Source organism: Abramis brama (genome assembly GCF_963993115.1).
Source record: "Abramis brama genome assembly, chromosome: 4".
Classification (NCBI taxonomy): Eukaryota; Metazoa; Chordata; class Actinopteri; order Cypriniformes; family Leuciscidae; genus Abramis; species Abramis brama.
The window spans coordinates 14,918,017-14,943,799 of NC_139966.1; the positions used below are offsets into that span (position 1 = coordinate 14,918,017).

At 39.7% G+C, this 25,783-nt stretch overlaps 2 protein-coding genes across 2 annotated transcripts in view; both read left to right on the top strand.

Annotated features, from left to right (window-relative positions):
* Window positions 1-1,163, top strand: part of LOC311082071 (uncharacterized protein) — a 37,692-nt gene extending 36,529 nt beyond the window's left edge. Inside the window, exon 13 of the mRNA XM_084112815.1 lies at window positions 218-1,163. Coding sequence (XP_083968941.1) covers window positions 218-798 — 581 coding nt within the window. The 3' untranslated portion in view covers window positions 799-1,163. The remainder of the gene's footprint in view (window positions 1-217) is intronic.
* A 2,847-nt stretch (window positions 1,164-4,010) lies between these two features.
* On the top strand, window positions 4,011-17,905 carry LOC311081669 (tripartite motif-containing protein 16-like). The gene is made up of 5 exons (XM_084112279.1): window positions 4,011-4,679; window positions 5,079-5,174; window positions 6,743-6,976; window positions 7,397-7,556; window positions 16,049-17,905. Exons 1-5 carry the CDS (start codon window positions 4,110-4,112, stop codon window positions 16,570-16,572), a joined length of 1,584 nt encoding a protein of 527 aa, XP_083968405.1. The 5' UTR covers window positions 4,011-4,109; the 3' UTR covers window positions 16,573-17,905.
* Window positions 17,906-25,783: the final 7,878 nt, after the last annotated feature.

A 25,783-nucleotide genomic window follows, 5' to 3' on the forward strand; every position in this document is an offset into this window, starting at 1 on the left:
TTTACCATTTGAATAATGTAAATATAATAATAGGCCTTATTATAATAAACAGAATAATAATCAACATTAATATTCAGGGAAGGCGATTAGGCAATATTTTATTAAGAGGGGGGTGTCAGGGACCTGGATGATGGATAATGATGATGATTTGCACAGGATATCAGACAGATCTGACAGATTCATAATTCCTGATTCTGATGTGTTTTCTCTCCATCAGATTCCCATCGGTTCACTCTGGATCTGAACACAGTGAATAAAGCCCTCCGTCTGTCTGAGAGGAACAGAGTGATTACTGGCACTAACACAGTCCAGCCGTATCCTGCTAATCCAGACAGATTTGATAATGTGTGGCAGGTGTTGTGTAGAGAGAGTGTGTGTGGACGCTGTTACTGGGAGATTGAGTGGAGTGGGAGTGGGAGTTTGTGTATATCAGTGTCATATAAGAGCATCAGCAGGAAGGGATCGGGTCATGAGTGTGGATTTGGATCTAATAATCAGTCCTGGAGTTTGTTCTGCACTCCCTCCAGTTACTCATTCTGGCACAATAACATAAAGACTGATCTCCCTGTAAAGCCCATCATCAGGAGAACAGGAGTGTATGTGGGTTACAGTAGAACAGGAGTGTGTGTGGATCACAGTAGAACAGGAGTGTGTGTGGATCACAGTGCAGGAACTCTGTCCTTCTACAACGTCAAAAGAAACAAAATGAGCCTCATCCACACAGTCCAGACCACATTCACTCACACACTCTATCCTGGGTTTGGGGTTTATCCTGGATCATCAGTGAAACTGTGTTGATGAATGAGAACAGACTGTATTGAGAGTCTACCCATAAGAATCTCAAGAAGCTTTGAGCTGCATGATAAATCAGTAACAGTGAGATGTTATAGAGTCTCTTATTTTATCTCCATTACATTAATACTTCAGCTGAACTTATGTCACTGAAATAACATGAAATAAATGAATCCTCATATAGACAGTAAGATCTTTGTGTATGTGTGTGTAAATTACCTTTCAATTGAAAATGTATCGTTCAATAAAAAGTTGTTGTAAAATTGATAAATGTCAGTTTATTAATAAATGTGAAATATATAAACCCAGATCCTCTGATCGCACTGTAAACCCTTGATCAGTGAAAGTAAGAGCACAATTATTCTGATCTAATCCAGTTTACTGTAAATAAACCTCCTCCTGAACAGACCTGATGCTCTGAGAAAAGATAAAAACAAGATTGAGTCGGATCATCATCAGTTCAATCCAGATAAATAAGTTTGGTTATTTAAGAAATTCATAATAAATATTAATAAAGCAAGATACCCTGTTGAAATATGTGAGATGTGTGGTTTATATAAACTGCAAAGGTAAAGTATAAATTAAAATGATTGTGACTGATGTGAAGGGAGGAGAATTTAGACATGCGTCACGTTTAAGTCAATAAAACTCTTCCGCATAGGAAATACCTGTGTATCCTCGCTCATGACTCCTCAGGAAGCTCCTCACTCCTCGATCCTCGACTCCTCGCGGTGCAATTAGAGAATTGAGATGTCCTTCAAGATGGCTGAGCTCGAGCGGTTTCCGGGTCATAGGATGGAGGACGGAGGAGAGAGGAGACGAGGAGGGATATTGAGAAGCACCCTCTCATTAGCTTCTTCTGCATCTAGCAGCAGAGCGACCAATGTGATCTATACGATGACCTTTGACCTTCCTGAAAGATGAGCCAATCCCACAGGATTATGACCTCTGTCAGGATTTCTGTTAAAGAAACATGTTGTACCTGAAAAACTTAATTTAATTTCTATCTTTGATCTGTTGTATTTATTTCACAAAAATGAAATAACCAAAATATCTATAAAAATCTATATTGTAATTTATTGTTATTGTTATCCAGATGGCTGTTACATAAAACAAGATTAGAATACAAGCCAGGCTTATTTTGGTAACTCTGGTGGATTCTGTTTCATAAAGCAAACTTACTCTGGCAACTCATGCTGGGAAACTAACCTGGTCCAGGGCAGGCTAACTGTCAGGCTAAGCCTGAGTTTTTACACCGTTCCTCTAACACTGACTGACAGGAACACAATGATATCATCACTGACTCTCTCGCATAACATTATTTGACTTTATTAACCACTATCAGTCCAAAAATAAATATACAGTATACAGAAAATCAACTTAAATCAGGCTACAATGATAAATGAGACAATATAGACCTACAAACATGTTCAATTATATTGTATATGAAATGTTTATGTTAAATCCAGCCGCAGCCGATGTCGAACACACCTAAATACTAGCGCTGAGAAGATCCACGCTGGACATTCATTACTACATGTCATGCATCGAATTAAGAAAAATACAATACGATTCCTAAACAAAAATATATTTTGTGTGAATATTAAACCCAATATCTACTTCTAAATTGAAAATTATGAATACCATTCATTTCTATTGTTTTATGGTGCATAATTTTAAACACCTTTAACCTTATTTTAATTATTCTCAGGTTAGGTAAAGTAAGTCACATCTGTCCTAAATACTAAGCATTTGAATTTCCAAACTTACAATATTTAGATCACAGAAGACTTCTCCGTGGTCGGTTCAGATCAGTATTTTGTAAAACTGAGACTTATGGCAGGCGAGTTTCTTAATTTCAATTATATATATTTTTTATTAAATACAGGTTAACTAGTTTACATAAAAGGGACTAAAATATAAAATAAAAATAAAAGTAAATCAAAACCAAATAATTTACAAACTTTTAACTTCATGAGGCACAATGGCAAGGCATCTAACACCGGAGAGGCCGTCCTTGGTGAATCAGCGTCTGACTGCACATGTCATTCCAGCTCTTTTAAAGTCCATCAACTTTTTGACATCTTCAGAAATCCCCTCCTGGAAACTCCCTAAAACTTGTTCATTGGTTATCCCCTCCTGGAAACTTCCTAAAACTTGTTCATTGGTAATCCCCTCCTAGAAACCCCCTAGGACTTGGTCATTAAAGCCTTTGCTTCTTCATCCTCCTTCTTCTGGACCTTTTCTTCGTCGAATTCTGTATCTCGTCCGCAACACATAGACGGTATTGCTTGCATTTTTCTTCTTTCTTTGGCAAAGCTCTTTCTTACATTTTCAATTTCTCTTTACTCTGACATTTGCTTAATAAATGCTTACAACATTCAGTGTGGTATGTTTTTCTTTATAAACCATTTTCTCAATAAATGATTTTACAACAACAACTTCTGGTGTCTTGTTTTACAAAAACACTTCCATTATATAAGGTCACCATTATGGTTGACTCCAATACATTGCTTCATACACAAAAAGGCATATTTATAATATAAAAATGTGCATATTCCATAATACTGTCAATTAATTATGAAACAGCAATTTAAAAAAAAAACATTTACTTTGCATGAAGCAAACATTAAATGTGAGTGATTCACTTTACATTTGTGGTCTATGAGCTCTATACATGTAAACGTCCTCCTATTATTACTGAAAAACAGTAAGAAAGATTAAAATAACTTCGCAAAATCATTACCATTGACAACAGACTTGCTGCCATGAGATGAATTGTTTTTGTAAATATGACTCATCTTATATATCATGTACGGTCTGTATTAGTGTATGATTCTACTGTTCCCCAGGGTCTAGAATTAAAAATAATAATAGAACAATCGCAATACATTGCAAAATCGAATCACAGTAAATGTAGAATCGCAATTCTTAAAAATTGCAATACATATCATATCGGCACCCAAGTATCGTGATAGTATCGAATTGGGAGTTGGATTGTCCCAGCCCTATGACAAACTGGACACAGTTTTCAGTCTTGCAGTACCAGTGAAGTATTTATGAAACAGAATTACTGAACTATTAAGGGTGTTGTCTTGCTTCTCTGTAACTTCTATTCTTTGAGTGTGTGTCTGAGACTGATTAAACACAATGTGTGTGGGACCAGGAGTGAGGAAGCTGCTTTACAGACACACCTGTTTTACACACGTCACTTAAACACAGAACCAGGAAACAAGAAACAGTTTCAGTTCAGGGAAAGAGACACTGAAGTGTAGTTGAGCTGTTGTGTGTTTGTATCTTTGTATTTTTCCAGTAAAATGGCAGAAGCCAGAATTACTCAAGATGAGTTCCTGTGTTCAGTGTGTCTGGATCTCCTGAAGGATCCAGTGACCATTACCTGTGGACACAGTTTCTGTAAGAGCTGTATTACAGGCTGCTGGGATCAGGAGGATCAGATGAGAGTCGACAGCTGCCCTCAGTGCAGACAGACCTTCAGTCCAAGACCTGCTTTAGCTAAAAACACCATTCTGGCTGAAGTGGTGGAGAAACTGAAGACTAAACTTTCTGCTGACTGTTACGCTGGAGCTGGAGATGTGCAGTGTGACGTCTGTAATGGAAGAAAACGCAAAGCCGTCAAGTCCTGTCTGTGGTGTCTGAACTCTTACTGTCAGAATCACCTTGAACAACATGAGAGTTTCTTTAAAAGAAAGAGACACAATCTGACAGATGCCACTGGACGACTGCAGGAGATGATCTGCCAGAAACACGACAAGCTCCTCGAGGTTTTCTGCAACACTGATCAGAAGTGTATATGTCTGCTATGTACGATTGATGAGCATAAAAACCACGACACTGGATCAGCTGCAGCTCAGAGGACAGAGAAACAGGTATGAACATAAAGGAGTCTCATAATACTCATTTACAGGCTTATCATTTTGTTTATGGGTCTACTAGAATACATTTACATATTTAATGTCTGTTTTCACCCTCACTGTCTGAATGCTGTTTTAGCCCTAGAAACAGAGACATTATTCATAATACACTCTTTTGTGTTATGCAAGAGAAAATCATACAAGTTTGGAAAGACATGAGGATGAGTAAACAATGAAAGAATTTACATTTCTGGGTGAACTATCCTTATAAAATTGATGAAATAAATTGATGAAAATAACCTTACCATGTAAGATCTTTAACCCCTCAGTCTCACCACTTCACAGATATTGGATTCATATCTGTTTACCTGATGATTTGTGTGATGTTTCTCCTGTCACTGGTTTGTACTTTAGCACCAGCTGAAAGAGACGCAGAGGTCGTTCCAGCAGAGGATCCAGCAGAGAGAGAAAGATCTTCAGCAGCTGAGAGAGGCTGTGGCGTCTCATAAGGTGAGTGTGAGTGCGCATCGCAAGATTTTCGTGTCTAATAATAACAATCCACATACACCGTTTTCTTCATGTAAAATCTTCCTTTAATCCACACTCGTTAGAAAATCAAACAAATAAAAGAAAATAAACAAAATATAATCTTAAATCCTAAATATCACGGATGCGGTAAAGAAAACTGTGCGACTCCACTCTATTTCATATAAAGGATGCACAACCGCTTCACTTAAAGGCACAATATGTAACTTTTTTGCTTTAAAAATAGCAAAAATCACTATATTTATGTTATATATTTTTTTTAGTTGTGTACTTACATTATCCCGACTGTTTCCAACAACTTTCAAACCAGGAGAAATTTTAATTTAATTCGAAGACACGTACCGTTTCTTTATTTCCGTTTTGTCACAGTCAATGGCGTCATATCCGCGTTGTCCCTGGTTTCCGCTCGTGCTGCCATGGTAACCAGAGCTATGAACCAGAGCCGTCTGATAGTAACCAAGACGACAGACGTGGACCACTGTAGTTCGCAATGTCTATTTGCACGCTGTTGTTGTTTCGTTCAAACATTATGGACCATGGCAAGCCCTTTGGATAAAAAAGGAGAACTAAAACGAGAATCAATATCAGCGCGGTGTTTTCGAGATGCCTAGAGCTCCCATAGACAGTATATAAACGAGAGATCCACGTCCGAGACTTCAACCGCTCCTACATGTACTTTATTAAACAGGTGAGCACATTTACATAAAACTAATCAATTTAATATAGTTCAACAATGATAAAATGTTAGAATATGATCTGTATGTTATTCTAATGTTGATCTAGCTTAACGTTACTGCTAACGTTAGTCTCATACAGACAGACTAACACATACTTTTCAAGTATTCAAATGCAGTTTCATTCAAATGCAGTTTAGTGTGATAGTGTAATGTTAGACCAAGTGAAACAGCGCTGCGTTACCTCACAAGTTTAATTTAAACTGACCTGTGAGTTGTAATTCTGCACTTGCGTGTAGTTCGGTAGAATGAAATGTCCATATTCCTTTTATATCCGCGGGACTCGCGTCGCGTGTGGAGCTGATAGCTGTCTCTTAGCAATCCCGAACTGCTTCATATCAGTCATGATAAAAACATCGATGTATTCAGTCATCCATAAACATTATTAGATCGGTCGGCTTGACGTTGACGACAAGATCCATAATTCTTAGCAAATGTTGCATCATCAAACTACGCCTTTGTTATTGTAAATAGGTTAGCGACCCCTAGTGGAGAAAAAAATCCATACTGTACGTTTAAAGTCGCAATTATTAAAGGGCCAGTGCACAATTTTAACATATAACATATTTCAATGCAAATATAGAGAGTATTTATGTAATTAGTACACACAAATAAAGAAAGTTTACAATCAAACACAAATATTCAAATACTGAAATGCAACATATAATATGCAATAATCGTCACTGAACATAAGCAAAATTAGGCTCCTACAGTGAGTCTGGAGAAGAAGAGAAGTTTGAGAAGTCTCAGTCAGGACTCACTGAAGCTCACTGTGTGATTGTGATGTGTGTGTAACAGCGCTCTGCACAGACAGCAGTGGAGGACAGTGAGAGGATCTTCACTGAGCTCATCCGCTCCATTGAGAGAAGCCGCTCTGAGGCGACACAGCGGATCAGAGATCAGGAAAAGACTGCAGTGAGTCGAGCTGAAGGACGACTGGAGCGACTGGAGCAGGAGATCAATGATCTGAGGAGGAGAGACGCTGAGCTGGAGCAGCTTTCACACACACAGGATCACATCCATTTCCTGCAGGTAACAGAGATCTAGAAGAACAGGATCATAGTGGACTTGAGCAAGAGACTCAAAGAGAGACTCAAACATTTCATGAGAGCAGAATGAGCCATTGACTGAAGTGTTGATCTTCGTGATGTTCGGTGTGTTCCAAAGAATTCAGAATGAATCAAATCTACTCAGTCCCTTCCATGTGACGCCATTGATGCACTTGATCTCTTATATTAATGTCATTGCCAGATGTTTGATCATCCAAGTGTTTTCCTAGAAAGTTCACATATAGTGCAAGTGTAAAACGCTACAACTTATAGCACTAGTATGATATAATGAATATGAGAAGAATGAAGCTAATGCTGTGAAAGTGCTGGATTGAGGAGAATATTATTGAGGAGTTATTGATGAAGTGCGGAGGTGATGAGCTTTGATTTCTGTTTTCTGTAGAGTTTCCAGTCTCTCTCAGCTCCTCCTGAATCTACAGACGGAAATGACAATCCCTTCTGTTCTCTCTCCTCTTTTGATGGCATGAGAGAATCTGTCCGTCAGCTGAAAGACAAACTGGAGGATTTCTGCACAGAGGAGCTGAAGAAGATCTCTGACAGAGGTAAAGTCCTGGAGATTCTGCTCTCAGAAATGACCCTCCATCATCTCATATCATGTAGAAGATCATATTAGAAATGTCTTAGTAATAAGCAATTACTTATGTAACACCCGCTAGGGCAAATTATAAAAAAGGAAAAGAAACAGATCTATCACAGAAGACAATAAATTGTAGAAAAAAAAAGTATTTAGTCAGCCACCAATTGTGCAAGTTCTCTCACTTAAAAAGATGAGAGAGGCCTGTAATTTTCATCATAGGTATACCTCAACTATGAGAGACAAAATGAGAAAAAAAAAATCCAGAAAATCACATTGTCTGATTTTTAAAGAATTGATTTGCAAATTATGGTGGAAAATAAGTATTTGGTCAATAACAAAAGTTCATCTCAATACTTTGTTATATACCTTTTGTTGGCAATGACAGAGGTCAAACGTTTTCTGTAAGTCTTCACAAGGTTTTCACACACGGTTGCTGGTATTTTGGCCCATTCCTCCATGCAGATCTCCTCTAGAGCAGTGATGTTTTGGGGCTGTCGCTGGGCAACAGATTTTCTATGGGGTTGAGATCTTGAGACTGGCTAGGCCACTCCAGGACCTTGAAATGCTTCTTACGAAGCCACTCCTTCATTGCCCAGGCGGTGTGTTTGGGATCATTGTCATGCTGAAAGACCCATCCACGTTTCATCTTCAATGCCCTTGCTGATGGAAGGAGGTTTTTCTCCTCCAAACACGACGAGTTGAGTTTTTACCAAAAAGTTATATTTTGGTTTCATCTGACCATATGACATTCTCCCAATCCTCTTCTGGATCATCCAAATGCTCTCTAGCAAACTTCAGACGGGCCTGGACATGTACTGGCTTAAGCAGGGGGACACGTCTGGCACTGCAGGATTTGAGTCCCTGGCGGCGTAGTGTGTTACTGATGGTAGCCTTTGTTACTTTGGTCCCAGCTCTCTGCAGGTCATTCACTAGGTCCCCCCGTGTGGTTCTGGGATTTTTGCTCACCGTTCTTGTGATCATTTTGACCCCACAGGGTGAGATCTTGCGTGGAGCCCCAGATCGAGGGAGATTATCAGTGGTCTTGTATGTCTTCCATTTTCTAATAATTGCTTATACTGATAACAAGTTCAAACAGGTGCCATTAATACAGGTAATGAGTGGAGGACAGAGGAGCCTCTTAAATAAGAAGTTACAGGTCTGTGAGAGCCAGAAATCTTGCTTGTTTGTAGGCGACCAAATACTTATTTTACCGAGGAATTTACCAATTAATTCATTAAAAATCCTACAATGTGATTTTCTGGATTTTTTTTCTCATTTTGTCTCTCATAGTTGAAGTGTACCTATGATGAAAATTTCAGGCCTCTCTCATCTTTTTAAGTGGGAGAACTTGCACAATTGATGGCTGACTAAATACTTTTTTGCCCCACTGTACATGGTGATCCTGAATTTACTCCATCAGGCAAACAGTTCTAAAATATAATATAATAACCATATTACCATAATTGCAAACTCATACCCACATGATAAATTAATGGATTCCAATACCCCCAATTAATCTAAAAAATAGATTGCGAGTGACTGCATCAGTACAATAAAAACATCACTTGTAATAGTACACCAAAAAATACAGGTTTACCTTCAATTGAGAAAACGAAGTACAGAGGAGCCTATTTATCTATCTGAGCCTATTTAGCCTATCTGAGTGTTATTTAACACTCAGAAATATAATGTCATGATAATAAATGGAGGATACAAGATGCAAGTAACAACAGTTTATTTATAAATGAAGTGTAGTGTAAAGTCCAAGCAGTCTGGTGCAGGGATGGCTGCTCTTACCCCTTCTAAGGCCGTCGTGACCTTCGATTCAATCTCCCATGTGAGTGTGGAGATAAATAGTGTCTCAGGTAAAATACACTCGGGTGTGGACGGGTGAGTCCTCATATCAAAAATATGAGATAAAGAGTCGGGTTTGATGTTCTTGGAACCCAGGCGGTACGAGAGAGAAAAATCAAAAAGACAGAAAAAAGTGCCCACCGAGCCTTGAGTTGAGACTTTTAGCAGATCTAATATATTCCAGGTTCTTGTGATCGGTCCAAACGATAAAAGGTCCCCCCGACCCTTCTAACCAATGACGCCATTCTTCCAACGCTAACTTGACTGCTAACAACTCTCTATTACCAATGTCATAGTTACGTTCGGCAGGTGATAACCGGTGAGACAAAAACGAGCAAGGATGCATCTTGTCATCTGTGGGAGAGCGTTGGGAAAGAACCGCGCCTACCCCCAACTCTGATGCGTCGACCTCCACCTGACATGAAGGACCAGGGGCAATCAGGATGGGAGCCGAAACAAAGCGACTTTTCAGATTGGCGAATACAGCTTCGGCTGTATCGGACCACCTGAACGTCGTTCTGGGGGAGGTCAAGGCAGTCAGAGGCACGGCTAGTTGGCTGAAGTTGCTAATGAAATGCCGATAGAAATTGGCGAACCCCAGAAACCTCTGTAGAGCCTTACGGGAATCTGGGCTTGGCCAATCTACCACAGCCTTAACCTTGTCAGGATCCATACGCACTCCCTCAGACGAGATGATGTAACCTAGGAAAGGAACAGACTGCATGAAAAGTGCATTTCTACGCCTTGACAAAAAGCCCATTCTCTAGCAACCTCTGAAGCACTCGTCTGACGTGCTGAACGTGTTCCTGGAGAGAAGAAGAAAAAATCAATATGTCATCCAGGTAGACATATATGAACTGATCTACCATATCTCTCAGCACGTCATTGAGAGTGCCTGGAAAACCGCTGGGGAGTTGGACAGGCCAAAAGGCATAACCAAAATATTCAAAATGCCCCCTGGGAGTGTTGAACGCGGTTATCCATTCAGCTCCATTCCTTATGCGGACCAAATGATAAGCATTGCATAAATCCAATTTTGTGAAGACTGATGCTCCCTGCAACCGCTCGAAGGCTGAAGACATCAACGACAACGGGTAAGTATTCTTTACTGTGATGTTGTTCAGCCCCCGGTAATCAATACACGGTCGCAGAGAACCATCCTTCTTCCCCACAAAAAAAGAACCCCACCCCCGCTGGAGAAGAGGAAGGACGGATGAACCCCGTTGCTAGAGAATCAGAAATATATTTCTCCATGGCCTCCCTTTCTGGAGCAGAAAGCGAATATAACTTGCCTTTAGGCGGAGACTTACCTGGCAGTAAATCTATGGCACAGTCATAGGGACGATGCGGAGGACGAGAAGCAGCATGGGACTAACTGAACACTTCCTTCAGGTCGAGGTACTCAACAGGCACGTTTGACAAATTCACTGCCTCCTCGTGAAACACAGAACCAGACACAGACGAACAAGCAGACACTAGACAAGACGCATAACTTTGATCACTCCAGGTCGAGATAGAATCTTGGCCCCAGTCCACCCTGGGGTTGTGTTGTACCAGCCATGGGTGGCCAAGAACTATGGGTGCTAATGGGGAGTCCAAAAGTAGAAATGACAGTGTTTCTGTGTGACAGGCTGACCGTGTCCCCGCCGCTGGCCTGTGGGACCTCGAGGACTCCAGGTAGTCTGATTGGTCATTCTGATTGATCTGGTAAGTCATTCCATTAATTCAGACGAGCATCCACTCTCAGTGCCTGTTCAATCAGCCCGTTCAGACTCTGTGGAAGGTCTAGGGCGTAGATCTCTTTCTGAACACGGTCAGCCAACCCATGCAGGAACATGTCCCACTGCGCCTCTTCGTTCCAATGGCACTCTGCGGCCAGTGTGCGAAACTCGATGGAGTACTCCGATACGGATCGGTCTCCTTGCTGGAGGTTGGCGAGTAGCCTGGCCGCCTCTCTACCCGCCACCGCACGGGAAGGCAGTGCAGTGACTCAGTGGTTCATGTAGGTTGTCTACAAACCGGAAGGTTGGTGGTTCAATCCCCGGTTCCACCTGACCAAGTGTCGAGGTGTCCATGAGCAAGACACCTAACCCCAGCTGCTCCCGACGAGCTGGATGGCGCCTTGCATGGCTGACACCGCCGTCGGTGTATGAATGAGTGAGTGAATGGGTGAATGTGAGGCTATGTAAACCGCTTTGGTGGCCATAGGTCTGTGAAAGCGCTATATAAATGCAGTCCACTTACCGCACGGTCGAAGACTCTCTTCATTTCTTTGGAGAGTGCCTGGAACGAGGCGCAGCAGAGATCTTGGTTCTCCCACACCGCCGTTCCCCAGAGAGCCGCTCGTCCAGTCAGCAGGGTCAGCACGAAAGCCACCTTAGAACACTCGCTGTTAAAAGTCAGCGGTTGCAGAGAGAAATACATAGAACACTTAGTTAAGAATGCTCTGCAATAATTGGGTTCACCTGAATAACCTTCCTGGGCAGGTAAGCGTGGCTCTGGCTTATGACTCGGATCCATGGAAGCGGGCTGAACGGGCAGTGTGGGCGGCGCAGCGGGACTCTTCAGTTGTTGGAGCTGTTGGGTGAGCTCGGACACCTGTGCCACCAAAGCTTGCACAGCATGACCCGTGTTCGAAATGTGTTCTTCCTGTTGCTCCATGCGTGCAATACTGCGTGAAATGAATTCACTCAGACCTGTTGAACTCGCTGCATCCATACTGTGGTCAGATCGTACTGTCACGATAATAAATGGAGGATACAAGATGCAAGTAACAAGTTTATTTATAAATGAAGTGTAGTGCAAAGTCCAAGTAGTCTGGTGTAGGGATGGCTGCTCTGAGTGGCGCAGGGACGTTGACAGTCAATAATTACGGTGATTGGCAATCACCCTGACACACACACACACACACACACACACACTGACATACAAGGCAGCAAGAGAGACAGTGAATTCATGAACCGTGACATATAATTCCTCTTTACATGCTTTTTATTATATATAGGTGAAAAATAGTACTAATATACACCAAAATATATATTATAAATACAAATCTATAATATACATCCCCGATAAAAAGTTTGGGATCGTTAAGTTTAAAAAAAAAAAAATTTGTAAGACTTAACTTATTTGATCAAAAATACAGTAAAAACAGTAATATTGTGAATGTTATTACTAATTAAAATAACTGTTTTCTATTTTAATATATTTTAAAATGTAAAATAATAATCTGGAATGCATGGAGGTGTTTTTTTCTGGACTTTTTGATGAACAGAAAGATTGAAATAGAAATATGAAATGAAAAATAGAAATGTGAGTTATTTAAAATGATTTAAAATAGACATGTTTATTAACATTTTAAATGTCTTTACTGTCATTTTAAAATTTTTACTGCACATTTACAAAGTGGGAAAGAGAGCATAACTATATCATACTTACTGACATCCAAAAAAGCAAGATTTGAAATGAACTCGTGACTTTAAAGGAACACTCCACCCATTTGCATTAAGCTTTGCAATGTTAGAAACCCAGTCATACTATTGAATGGTCGTGCAACATTTTCTAATTTTTCCCTGAGACGAGAGAAATCTGTATTTACCTCTTTACACTTCCTCCTACAATGACGCAAAAATCGTCATTTTGCGTCATTGTAGGAGGAAGTGTAAGAGGGGGGGATTTCTGTTAAGACTACAAGCTCTAGTTCCCATCCTTTCAAACCCGCCCATAGGGGGTTGGAGCTAATGCGCTAACAGACCTATCACAGATCAGTGCGAGTACGTTTGATTTCACCGGCAGAAACCTGCAGAAAACATGGACGAAGAAAGCTGAGTAGTAGGGGTTACCATACACTTTTTCCCGGACATGTCCGGCCGTCGAGATCGTCCAAAATGTCCGGGATTCAGCTTTTGCTTTCTGCGGTCGCCATTCATTGTTTACATGGTCACCTTTTGTTTCAATCTAACTGAATTCATTCCGATTGGTGAATCTGAATGTAGTGTTTACATGAACGCTAAACAAGTGATCGTTTGATGTGCGTTTTAACATTGCTAAGAAAATTCCCGCACCTCCGTGAGATGCAAGACCGGTGCGTCTCACAGGTGTCGGTCGTCAGTAATCACGCCACCGGCCTCGCGCCGTTCTCCCGTGGCCCTCAGTCTTGTCCTGCTCGCCACAGTAAACATGATGAATGGCGACTGTAGAACGCAAAAGCCGAATCCCGGACATTTTGGGCGATCTCAAAATCACGGGCAAACTCGTCACGGAGACTCACTCGTAGCCTAGACTTGTTGTTTTCAACTGCGCTCTCTTACCGGTAGGCGTAGCTTAGGAGTGGCCTCGTAGGGCAGCGAAGCAAGTGCATTCTGGGAGTTGTTGTCTTTCATCCACATAAGCCAAAAATACATTTTCTGGCTTTTCTCAGTCTAGAAAGCTTCAAATTCAAAAATAATTTCACATTTCTTCTACATAAATGACCCATTTTAAATACACATTCATCTTTCCAGAGGTGGAGTGTTCCTTTAACAAAAATGTAAATCAGGACAGGCCTAAACTGGGGATTCAACATATTCTTCAAAAACAGGATAAAACTAAGGGATAAATAAGGGTAACATTTTATTTTAAGGTGACGTGGTTACACGTTACTACATGTACTTACTATAGTAATAACAAATTGTGCATAATTACAAGTAACTAACCCTAAACCAAATGTAACAGATTGAAAGTCTGTTTAAAATAAAATAAATTTTAAATAATTTTATATAATCATTTAAAATAATTATTTTATTTCAAATAATTTTAAATAAATCTAGATTCCCAGCCACACCAATATAGCGAGAAAGACACAAGAAAATATATCAAAATAGTATTTTATTATTTTAAAAGTTAAGTTTAAAAGGAAATCAAAATCACCATCTCCTCAAAAAGCAGGGGAGACAATAAAACCATGGATTGTCCAATATTCTGTCCCAGGGTGAAACAATACCCAAGTCCAGTCCAGCCTGGAGTCAGCTCCGTGTTTTCCCCTGTCGCCGACACAGAATGTCTGCTTCAGCGGGACCTCGAATAGCTGATTCAATCCAAAAATCCAGGACCCGGAATTCCGTGGCACCGCTCTGCTTCTGTCAGTGGAGAGATCGTAAAATCAATGGGTAGCCTGCTCGTAGCCCGGCAACTTTAAAACAGTCTCGGGTGACTAGAGTGACAACTTTCCTTTTCTATACTTCAAGTGGACTCCTCAACAATACTGTTGTGTCTGCTGCTCTGCCGTCGGCCCCTGGATCTGGCACCTTCGCAGAAATAAACAACAACTAACAACAACTCCTTTAGCTCAAATGCTAAAAACACACACGCGCATCAGTGTGGGAGAAAAGGACCACTTGCCTTTAGTCGGAGTTTTGTGAGCGTTGACACTGCAAAGTCTGGGATTCAGCTCCACCAGGGCACAGGAGATCCAGTCAGCAACAACAACGAGGGAAAAGAAGATCAGCAAACCAGTCCGCTGCAGCGCACGTCCATCCGTTCAGAGCGTTGTCCCCTTTCAGTAAGAGATCTAGCTTCCTTTTATTGGGAGTGATCTGATCAGCTGGCAAATTAGATCGCTGATGTGAACGGGGTTCTACAGGTGTGTCAATTAGTGTTTGTTGTTGCAGTTTGTGAAGGGGGGAAAAAACAGTATTATCAATGGTCCAACAACATCACAGCAAACAAGGGAAAACCACAGCAAACAATATAAAAGTTAATCCACAACAAACAATATAATAAATTAATCCACAGCTAACAAATATGAAAGTGTTAAGGCAAAAATCGCTATATCAACCAATAATTTCCAAAATAAAGTAAAGTTAACCATCAATCACACTGCTCCACTTGTTTTATATTATATGACACAAACCCTAACTGTAACTCTATAGGAAGTACATGTAGTTAATTGATATTACTCAGTACTTACTAGAGTAAGTACAATGTCACTACATCACCTTAAAATAAAGTGTAACCTAAATATGATTATTTTTCACTGAAAGCCAATTAAAAACATTGATCCACGTTTTAGAGGTAACATTCACAGTAGTAAAAAATTTACTTTTCATGAGTTTCAGGAAAGGAAGAACAAACTGAAAACTCTTAAGTAAAAAACTATTCCACTATGTTTTTATCCTCAACAGGATTTTGTATCAATTCTCTTTAATTTTTGAGTCATCAGATGGAAATTTAAAAAGCTCAAGATCACCTAAGGCTGAAAACACTGAAAATCCCCAACAATAGGCCTACAATGCTTCAAAACTTTGTATTACCATATTATTACACTTATTGGTTAATCAATTTAATGGATCCTTGCTAAATTAATGCACCAGTTGCTTTAAAAAAAGATAAAATTAAGGGTAAATACATTCTACCATTTTAATAGTGTAAATATAATAATAGACCTAATTATAATAAACAGAATAATAACCAACATTAATATTCAGGGAAGACGATTAGACAATATTTTATTTTTATTTTAAGAGGGGGTTGTCAGGGACCTGGATGATGGATAATGATAATGTTGATATGCACAGGATATCAGACAGATCTGACAGATTCATAATTGTGTTTTCTCTCCATCAGATTCCCATCAGCTCACTCTGGATCCGAACACAGTGAATAAAGCCCTCAGTTTGTCTGAGGGGAACAGAGTGATTACTAACACTGACCCAGAGCTTCAGCCGTATCCTGATCATCCAGACAGATTTGATGTGTTTCCTCAGGTTTTGTGTAGAGAGAGTGTGTGTGAACCCTGTTGGTGGGAGATTGAGTGGAGTGGGGGATATGTGTGTATATCAGTGTCATATAAGAGCATCAGCAGGAAGGGACGGAGTAATAAGTGTCGGTTTGGACGTAATGATCAGTCCTGGAGTTTGATCTGCTCTTACTCCAGTTACTCATTCACACACAATAACATAAAGACTGAACTCCCTGTAAAGTCCATCAGCAGGAGAATAAGAGTGTGTGTGGATCACAGCGCAGGAACTCTGTCCTTCTACAGCGTCTCTGACACACTGAGCCTCATACACACAGTCCAGACCACATTCACTCAACCACTCTATCCTGGGTTTAGGGTCCTTTCTGGATCATCAGTGAAACTGTGTTGATGAATGACAATAGACTGATGAGAGATTCTACCCATAATGCTTTGAGCTGCATGATAAATCAGTAACAGTGAGATGTAGTAGAGTCTCTTATTTTCTGCCCGAGACCAAACTTGATCCAACCCGACCCGCGGGCCGATATTTCCCGCCACTATCCTCGGGCCGGGCCCTTGATCAAGCATTTGTGTTTTTTTAATCATTACTTTATTAGCCTAATTGGGTGGGGAGTAAGCTATGCCATTATCAGAAATATTATAGACATTTTTAGCAAAGTAGGCCTAAGAAACAAATGTGTACAAAGTTGCACAAGTTAGGCTACAAAGTTACAAAATGCAACACGTCACGTGTCATGCGCAGCGTCTCCTCCACTTGCACGCATCACACTGGGCCTGCTGTGCTGTACTGTGTAGCTTAAGTGCAACATGGAGCTTGAAGATGTAAAGGAAAAAAAAAGAAAAACAGGAGAATTAACCTTGAGCAAGTTTGGAGGAAAGTCGGAGGTATGGAACCATTTTTAAACAAGTTGTGGGCAGTGACAACATATGTGTTGGCTTTGTCGAGTGCATTAAGTGCTCGCCTACGACAGCAACAAAACAGGACTTCTCCAGTCCTAGGCCATCCAAAGTTCATTCTTGTTCATTTTCTGTGTTCATCATTGTTCACGTTTTTTTTTACGTTTCTTCATTCGGATCCATTTGCGATCCATTCCATTCTGAATAAACAAACAGCGCAGTTTACATGCTTCGTCCTTGTTGCATTATTGATTAAGATAATTGTAAACAGATTTCTGTAGTTCAAACACCTCGGAATTGTAGTTGAGAACGTCAGTTATAACGGCCCACGTATTAAAAAATAGTCGGGTTTAAATCGGGCTCGGGCTCATAATTACAGTTAATGTGTCGGGCCGGGCCGGGCTCGGGTAGGGTCGGGCTTGATTTTTTGGGTCCGATCTAAGCTCTAGCGTGTGTGTGTGTGTGTGTGTGTAAATTACCTTTCAATTGAAAATGTATCGTTAAATTAAAATTTGTTGTAAAATTGATAAATGTCAGTTTATTAATAAATGTGAAATATATAAACCCAGATCCTCTGATCGCACTGTAAACCCTTGATCAGTGAAAGTATGAGCACAATTATTCTGATCTAATCCAGTTTACTGTAAATAAAAAAGTGTAATGTTTCAATAGAGGCTGTCAAACACTCTCATTAGCTTCTTCTACATCTACGATCTCTACGATGACCTTTGACCTTCCTGAAAGATAAGCCAATCCCACTGGATTATGACCTCTGTCAGTATTTCTGTTAAAGAAACACGTTGTATCTGAAAAACTTAATTGAATTTCTGTCTTTGATCTGTTGTTCTTTGTTGTATTATTAAGTCAAGTCATCTTCATTTATATAGCGCTTTTAACAATGTAGATTGTTCCAAAGCGGCTTTACAGAGATACAAGGATAGTTTAAAGTAACAGAGATTGTTTTGGCTTTAGATGATTTAATGAGTTTAGCGAATTCTTCCTCTCCTATAGCAACGAATGAATCGAATTTTTCCTTAGGGAGACTACAATGCACTCCCTGATGAGATACTGTAGTAGACAGTTGCATAGTTATAATTTTGTCCCTGATATTATCAATCTTATAAGTGAATTATATATATATATATATTTATATATATATATATACATATACATACAGTACTGTGCAAAAGTCTTAGGCATGTTAATACCTGTCTGACAACAGCCGGTATGATCTGATCTCACCATCAGGTCCGTCTGTGATTACATGAAGAAACAGAAAAAACTGAGACAAACTAAATCCAGAAGAACTGCGGGAACGTCTCCGAGATGCTTGAAGAAACCTTCCTGCAAAGCTACAGTAGGCCTACTGTGAAAAGTACTGGCACTTGTGTTAAAATGCTGTAAAGTGAGAATGCTTTCAAAAATAAAGCCACAAATTGAATTTATTTATGATTTAACTTCTATTAACTAATTAAACCAATATATGGTGTAACGACCCTTTGCGTTTAAAACGGCTTTTTGTCCAGGTACGCTTGCGCATAGTTTTTCAGGTAGCTTTGCAGGAAGGTTTCTTCAAGCGTCTCGGAGACGTTCCCGCAGTTCTTCTGGATTTAGTCTGTCTCAGTTTTTTCTGTTTCTTCATGTAATCACAGACGGACTCGATGATGGTGAGATCAGATCATACCGGCTGTTGTCAGACTCCTTGTGCATACACAAATCTCACTGGATTATTACAATTAATGGCAAAAAGAATGTTTGGAAATGTAAACTGATATTTCCTACTGACACACTACAGCAAAAGATATAAATAACTGACTGGGGGGGGTTATCGGTTTATGGGTTCAATATTTCATTTGCACACGTGGGCGGCGCTGAAACTCCCCTTTCTTCTGATTGGTCAAAACGCTCCGCCTTCAGTAGGCTGTCAGGCAGAATAAGAGTCAGTACGAGTGCGGCACTGACAAATGCACTTTAATAAAATAATGTCTGAAACCACCACTCACTGTTAACTATGCACAATATTTAAAGCAGAATAGGTTGCTGGTCACGTAATTCGTGCTGCTGCGACTTGCAAGCGACCCCATTAATGTGAGCCACAGTATATGGCAGATTATTTTAGCATGATGTACTTCCCATTGATAAAAACAGTGCAAATAGTTTCGTCTCTTTGGATAAAAATCAATAATAGGCTGAACTGTACCATGATAATATGTCCGTAACATTAGATGTCCGTAGATGACCTACCCATAACTGTTAAATTAGAGATAGGGGATAACAAAGATTGTACAGTATAAAAATCATTATGTCTAAAGTTCCCATAAAACATGAAAACCCAACAACCCAATGGGAATATATCCTTGTTGTGTAAAACATCTGTTCATAATCTGTGATTACACAATTCCAATACGAATAGCACCGGGAGGCGTCTGGAATAGCTCTGCAATGATTGTTGGAGAATTTTCCTTGATTCATGTCTAAGTATGATGTAATGAAAATGACAAGCATGAAAAAATAGGTCTGAAAAAGATGAGAGAATGGAAAAATACCCAGACATGCAGAGTGTCAAAATACTGTATGAAACAAAGCACCATTATGTGAGGTTTGACCAATAGAGAAGACATCTCTAACTGTGTCAGGGTCACCAGGCGTGACAGAGGGGAAGAGATAGATATGAGGGTGCCCATTGGGCATCTAGCGATAATAAAAAAGTATAAGACATGAACACTGGCCAATGTAACCTCAGATGTCCGGATGGCCAGCCGGCTTCTCACTTTGTTGCTTGTCAATAAAGTTAATTCTTCTGACCTGGAACCTCGACTCTGAGAAACTTTTTTGAGACCTGAACCAAAAAGAACTATGAATTTGCCACAACACGAGCAGGCTCTAAGTACAGCACAACATCAATGCACCGAAAAAATAAACAATTAATTAATAAAATTTATAGAATATACCTTTCTAATAAATAAAAATAGCCTACAAAACAAAATAAATCAGAATCAAGTCACAAGATGAGGAGCAAATGTGTGCAAAAAGCCTAAAGTGCAGGGGAACATATATTCACAACACAAGCCACAAATAGTTAGATTAGATAACCCTGACAGATCAATAAATAAAATAATAATAAAGAAATTATTAAAATAACAATAGTAGCCAGAATTTTCAACTTTATAAATGCTAAACAACAATAAATGCTAAACTGGAGTGGCAGTCTTTTTAGCTAAAATGTTCACAGCATCCAAAGATCAAATCCAGTCTTTCACTCTGTCTGTGTCCGTTGGAGTCTTCAAATTGTGCGCGCGGATAAAATACATTCTAAAACGTGAAAAGCGTTTACGGCTTAATCTCCTAAAATAGTTAAATTAAAATATCAAATTATGTAAAGAAAACGCTTTACTATAGGAGGAACGCATTGCGTTCATATTCTGGGTTCATCTGCTTATCTTCACATAGTATGGTTTCTTAATAAAGTGTGTACTGTGTAGGCTACATGCATTAAGCCACGTTAAAGTGCCTTTTAAGTGTTTTAAAAGCTTTTTTCACGTTAAGCATTTTATAATGTCCCGTGGAAAACCAACTTGCTAACGTTGGCCGGCAGAAGTGCGATCATGGTTTTCCTGATGCTAAATCCAGCCTTGGAGAATATCCTTTCTGATGGTGTACATCCACACTTTAGATTTTCTTATCCCAAACATTGTTAAAGATTTAAATCATTGCCGCCAAGGCGCTCCTCTGTCGGTCACGGATTGAAAGTGAAACTTAAATCTGTCACGGGGTGTTTGGATTTATTCACGCACGTTAAAAAATATTTATTAAAAGCTTCTTTCTTTGCACATTTTTATATACAGCATTATCATAATAGGCTGAATATTAACGTATTGACAGAAAACCGGTAGTTCTATGTGAAATCAGACATTGAGCGCTCTCATATAGCCAAAGTGGCATGATCCTCGTTTCATAACACCTCTGCGAAGATTCGACTGTGAGATCGGTAGTCAAATCAGGCTCCTCCAATCGAAGCATCGAATCTTTGACTATTCGGGGTCACCCCTACCTTATTCCAACAAAAAAAACAAAAAAATCGCTGATCCAATGCTGCGCTAGTGAATGTCTGAACTAGTTGATGCACAAAATCAATACCCTGATAAAGAGGTTGACTGGCAAAAAGTATTTTATGTATTTTGAAAATACAAAAATACTCATCTTACATGTATTTAAAAACGAATTACATTAGATTTTTTCTAAAGGATTTAAAATACAAAATAGTATTTTAAATACTTGTATCTGAAATACTGCCTATCCCGATATACTCTCTTTTATGGATCATAAAACAGTAACAGGCTAATTGTTATAGCACAAATTTTTTACGCTTTAAAATGTCCGATGAGGGATACATTTATATCATGCATTGTGCAAGTGCTCGGTGTTTCTAAAGATATATTTGCCACAAACTGCGACCTGTATCTTTTATCTGAAGGAATGTTGCTCCTTCTGTTATGTGATCTGCAATTAGATGACGCAAACCATCTTGTAATCATCTTGTATTCCACAAAAAATTACTTGTTTTCCATACAGAGACTCAGGAGAACAAACTCATAAAGTGTCATATGAGCACTGTCAATGAGAAATGTGTCAACTAGTTTGCGGATAAATGGCAAACTCTGGGTGGGGATTAAACCCAGCACAACAAACAGATTAGAAGAAATGTTTTCCATTCACTTTCTTTCCATTTTAGCTGTTCTCTTACATATCATTGCAGTCGGGTTACCTCACTTGGTGGCTGCACCGATTTCAAACGTTAGTTTGGTTTCTTGATATTTACTTTTGGCACTTTGTTGTCAAACCACAACCCTGTTTTTGGCACACTACTCCAAAAGGACACTACACTCTAAAAACATACGTGTTGAAAATAACACACTAGCTGTGTCCCAACTCGGGCTGGATCCTTTGAAGGACGCACCGAAACTTGTTAAAGTGGAAGGTATAGCCGATTGTGTCACCGCGTCACGATGAAGGCTGTCCCAATACAAAGGCTCCTTCGAAGGCTTCTTTAAATGCAGCCAACAAATGCGTCCTTCAACAGGTCCTTCGATCAACATGCAGAATTTTTATTTTTTTATCTGTGGCAACAACTTAAAAGTAGACCAATTCATGGACTTGGCAACACTGACTGTAGGCCGCATTCAAAGGACCCTTCGAATTGGGACAGCCTTCGACGTGCCACGTGTTTTTTTACTTTAGAAGTTCTCACATTCAGTTGATCTAGAATGAGTGTTTCTTCTCCTGAACTCCATGTAGCAGCAACACGTGTGGATCATCTTCACATTAAGACCCACAACATACATGTGAGGAACTAACTTTCCATGATTCTTTAGCTACCGTTGGATTTTAACAGAGAGAATAAGACTAGCTGATGCTTCTATTGAACGTTGTTTGTTACTTATAGCTAAATAATACTAATCTCATAATCAAAAATATATATTTTTTTTAATGGAAATAATGCTAACTCTGTGCATATGACTGGTAATGCTAATGACTGGTAAGAATTTTCTCAATTCACTCGCCCTACGAGTACTGACCTCTCATGCTCCTCACACTTACATGTAACAGACGTAGGCCAGTAGTCGCTGTGTGTGTAAACCTCATTCCCCTGATCTCTCAGTCTTTAGCCCCCTAGTTAGAGCACCCGCCTCCCATGCGGACGGCCCAGGTTCGAATCTGACTTAGAGCAGGCGGTACGAACTGGAGAGGCTATAGTGGTGCCGTGACCCGGATGGGAGTGAGGTTTAGGGGGGTGAGTGTAACAGACGTAGGCTAGTGAGAGCTGTGTGTGTAAATCTCACTCGCCTGATCTCAAGAGGCGCTCTAAAGACTGCGGTCCTTAGCGTCCTTGTTAGAGCGCCCGCCTCCCATGCGGATGGGCCAGTGTTCGAGTCCCGCTTAGAGCGGGCGGTGCGAACCGGAGGAGCTACACACACATCACAGTGTCCTAACCAGAGATGGATTAATGGTATGTCAATGATAATCTTAGATGATCTTTATGTGCTTTATTTACTCCCAGCAATTTAGTTTAGTGCTCAATTTACAATTTAGTGCTCCCAGCTTTGTAGCTGTAGGCCTACTAAAAGCAACAATGGATAATTCACCTCATAGACCAGTGTACAGCATCCACTTGGATGATGCGACGGCAGCCACAGAACAACGGCGCTAGTGTGCTCACCACTGTTAATGTGTTAATAGCCAATGTTGGAACAGTCGCAGATGTGAGGTCATGTTTCCAGTTCCATGCTCTTCCACCTCTTCAAGCAGGCCAGGGCACGGTTCAGTGCAATCACACTATTCAAACTTTGGGGGGTCAAACGTACTCTAAAAGAAGAGCGAAAAAAAGCTTCATCCTGAGTTTATTGGGGCCTTAATGCACCACTTAGCGGTCAAAGGCTGCAAATTTATTTGCCTCAGAATCATCAGCACCTGTGGCAGCAGAAGACCTATTCTGGTTGAGTACCATCTGTACATGTCATAGACATAGCACTATCCTCAATTTCCTGTGGGAAGCCAATGTGAAATGTCAACTAGTTAACAGATAAATGACAAACACTAGCAACATCCAGTGTTGGCAATGGATGGTGGGTTTTAAACCCAGCAGTTCAAACAGAGAGATTAGAAGAAATGCTTTCCATTTTAGCCGTTCTCTTCTCTTTGTCAAACCCCAACTCTTTTATTTGGCACACCACTCCAAAAGGACACTAGACACTGAAAACATACGAGTTGAAAATAACACAATGTGTGTCTTGCTTTAGCAATTGCATCAATGTGATTTTTGTATGCATCTAACACAACTACATGTTACTGAGTAATTGTTTAAAGTTTTAATATAGGATATTATTAAAATTGTTCAATCGCTATACATTTTGTATACTTTATGAACTCACACGGAGAACCATTAAATACTGTACATATACCATTTATTTGTGTTCTTATTTAACATTAAATTATACTGCATGCTTAAATTGTATTTACTACAGTAAAATACAACTATAAAAAAAAAAAATTTTTTAAAAGGCCATTAAAACATTAAAAACTTGTTAGAAAAAGCACTTTAAAACTTAATACAATTATAGAAACCTTCATAAAATAATTTAACAACAGGTACAGATGAGTTGTATAAAATTAAAGGTCCAATTTCCTGATGAACAAGTCACCTTTCCCATAGTGTCCACCTTCAGGGCATAAAACAGAAACATAAATATGACCAAATTATAAATACAAGCTTTACATAAAGTTCTCTTCTCTGCAGCTTAGTTGAGCATGTGCATTACCAAGGCTGGCATGTCCAGATACAGGGGATGTTTCTTGGAGACTTCACCAACGGATGATGATTCTGCTGTTATTCTTCTCCATGAATTCTCTGATGAAGGTCACATCCTCTATCAGGGTCAACCACTCCACCTGGCACAGTTTCATCTGGAATTGGTAAAGAAGATTCATGTGTACAACGATGGCATTTCATACTGTAGATCCATCACTCAGACTATCACTCTGATCCCTTACCTTGAGATGCACCTATAGATTGGATTTATTTTTCTTTCTGTTAATTATTCTCATTTTAAACATGACAGAGTGTCCGAACACAGAAAATCTCTTGGTGAAGCAACTGAGATCCACGTGACACTATTATAAAGATGGCAATTATTAAAGAGGAGAGTGCAGACATGAAGATTGAAGAAACATTCAGAGTGAAACATGAAGATTGAAATGTAAAGAGGAGAGGATTTAAGTGGAGATTTACTAATAAACAATAACAAAATGCAAAACAAAACGAACTTAGAATCCAAACTAAACACAAGGAAAACAAAACTGAGAGACTTCCAAACATACATCCATGGAAGGACAATAACCATCAATGAACAGGTGTAGATATACACAGAGGGTAACAAGCTAACAAGGCACGCCTGGGAACAATCACAGAACTATTCGACAAGAAAACCACAAACTGACTATGAAATGGAGGCGGAGACAGAAACTTAAAAGTCCACACACACGACTGAGGAATAAACAGGTTGGTTTTATTCTCAAAGCTGAACTTTAATAAAAATGCCCAGCTCTACAGAAATGAATGATATTTTGGTTTCACTTTACTTTGATGGTCCCTTTAACACGTTACGCTGCACCTACATGTCTACTAACTCTCATTAGAGTGTTAGTTAAGTATTAATAGACTGGTAGGGTTAGGGTTAGATTAAGTTGACATGTAGTTACAAAATTACTTATAGTCAGTAGAGTGTCTGTTGGAGGACCATCACAATAAAGTGTTTGCAGATATTAAGCAGACAGTCTACTTATACTCCAGTGAAAGTTACACAAAGTTACTTCTAGTCAACAGCACGTTCAAAAGGGACCATCAAAATAAAGTGTTACCGATATTTCCCATATGCATCTGACTCAAGTTAACCTCTTGTGGACAAACATGTTGAAATCACATGATCAGACAAATACTGCCCTGCAAAGGCAAAAGACCTTAAAGGAACCGTATGTAAGATTGTGGCCAAAACTGGTACTGCAATCACTTTCAAATTACTGCAGAGCGGTGTATCCCCTCCCCCCCCTGACATGAACACCTGCAATAGGGATGGCGAAAACAAAAAAATTTCTTGACCGACCACCGAGCCTCATTAGCCGGTTGAAACCGGTTAACCGATTAATTT

Excerpts from the sequence above, each read along its gene's own strand:
- LOC311081669 (XM_084112279.1), top strand. The coding sequence starts at position 4,110 with ATGGCAGAAGCCAGAATTACTCAAGATGAGTTCCTGTGTTCAGTGTGT. Across the intron at positions 6,977-7,396 it reads ATCACATCCATTTCCTGCAG|AGTTTCCAGTCTCTCTCAGC; the intron begins GTAACAGAGATC and ends TGTTTTCTGTAG. Across the intron at positions 7,557-16,048 it reads GAAGAAGATCTCTGACAGAG|ATTCCCATCAGCTCACTCTG; the intron begins GTAAAGTCCTGG and ends TCTCTCCATCAG.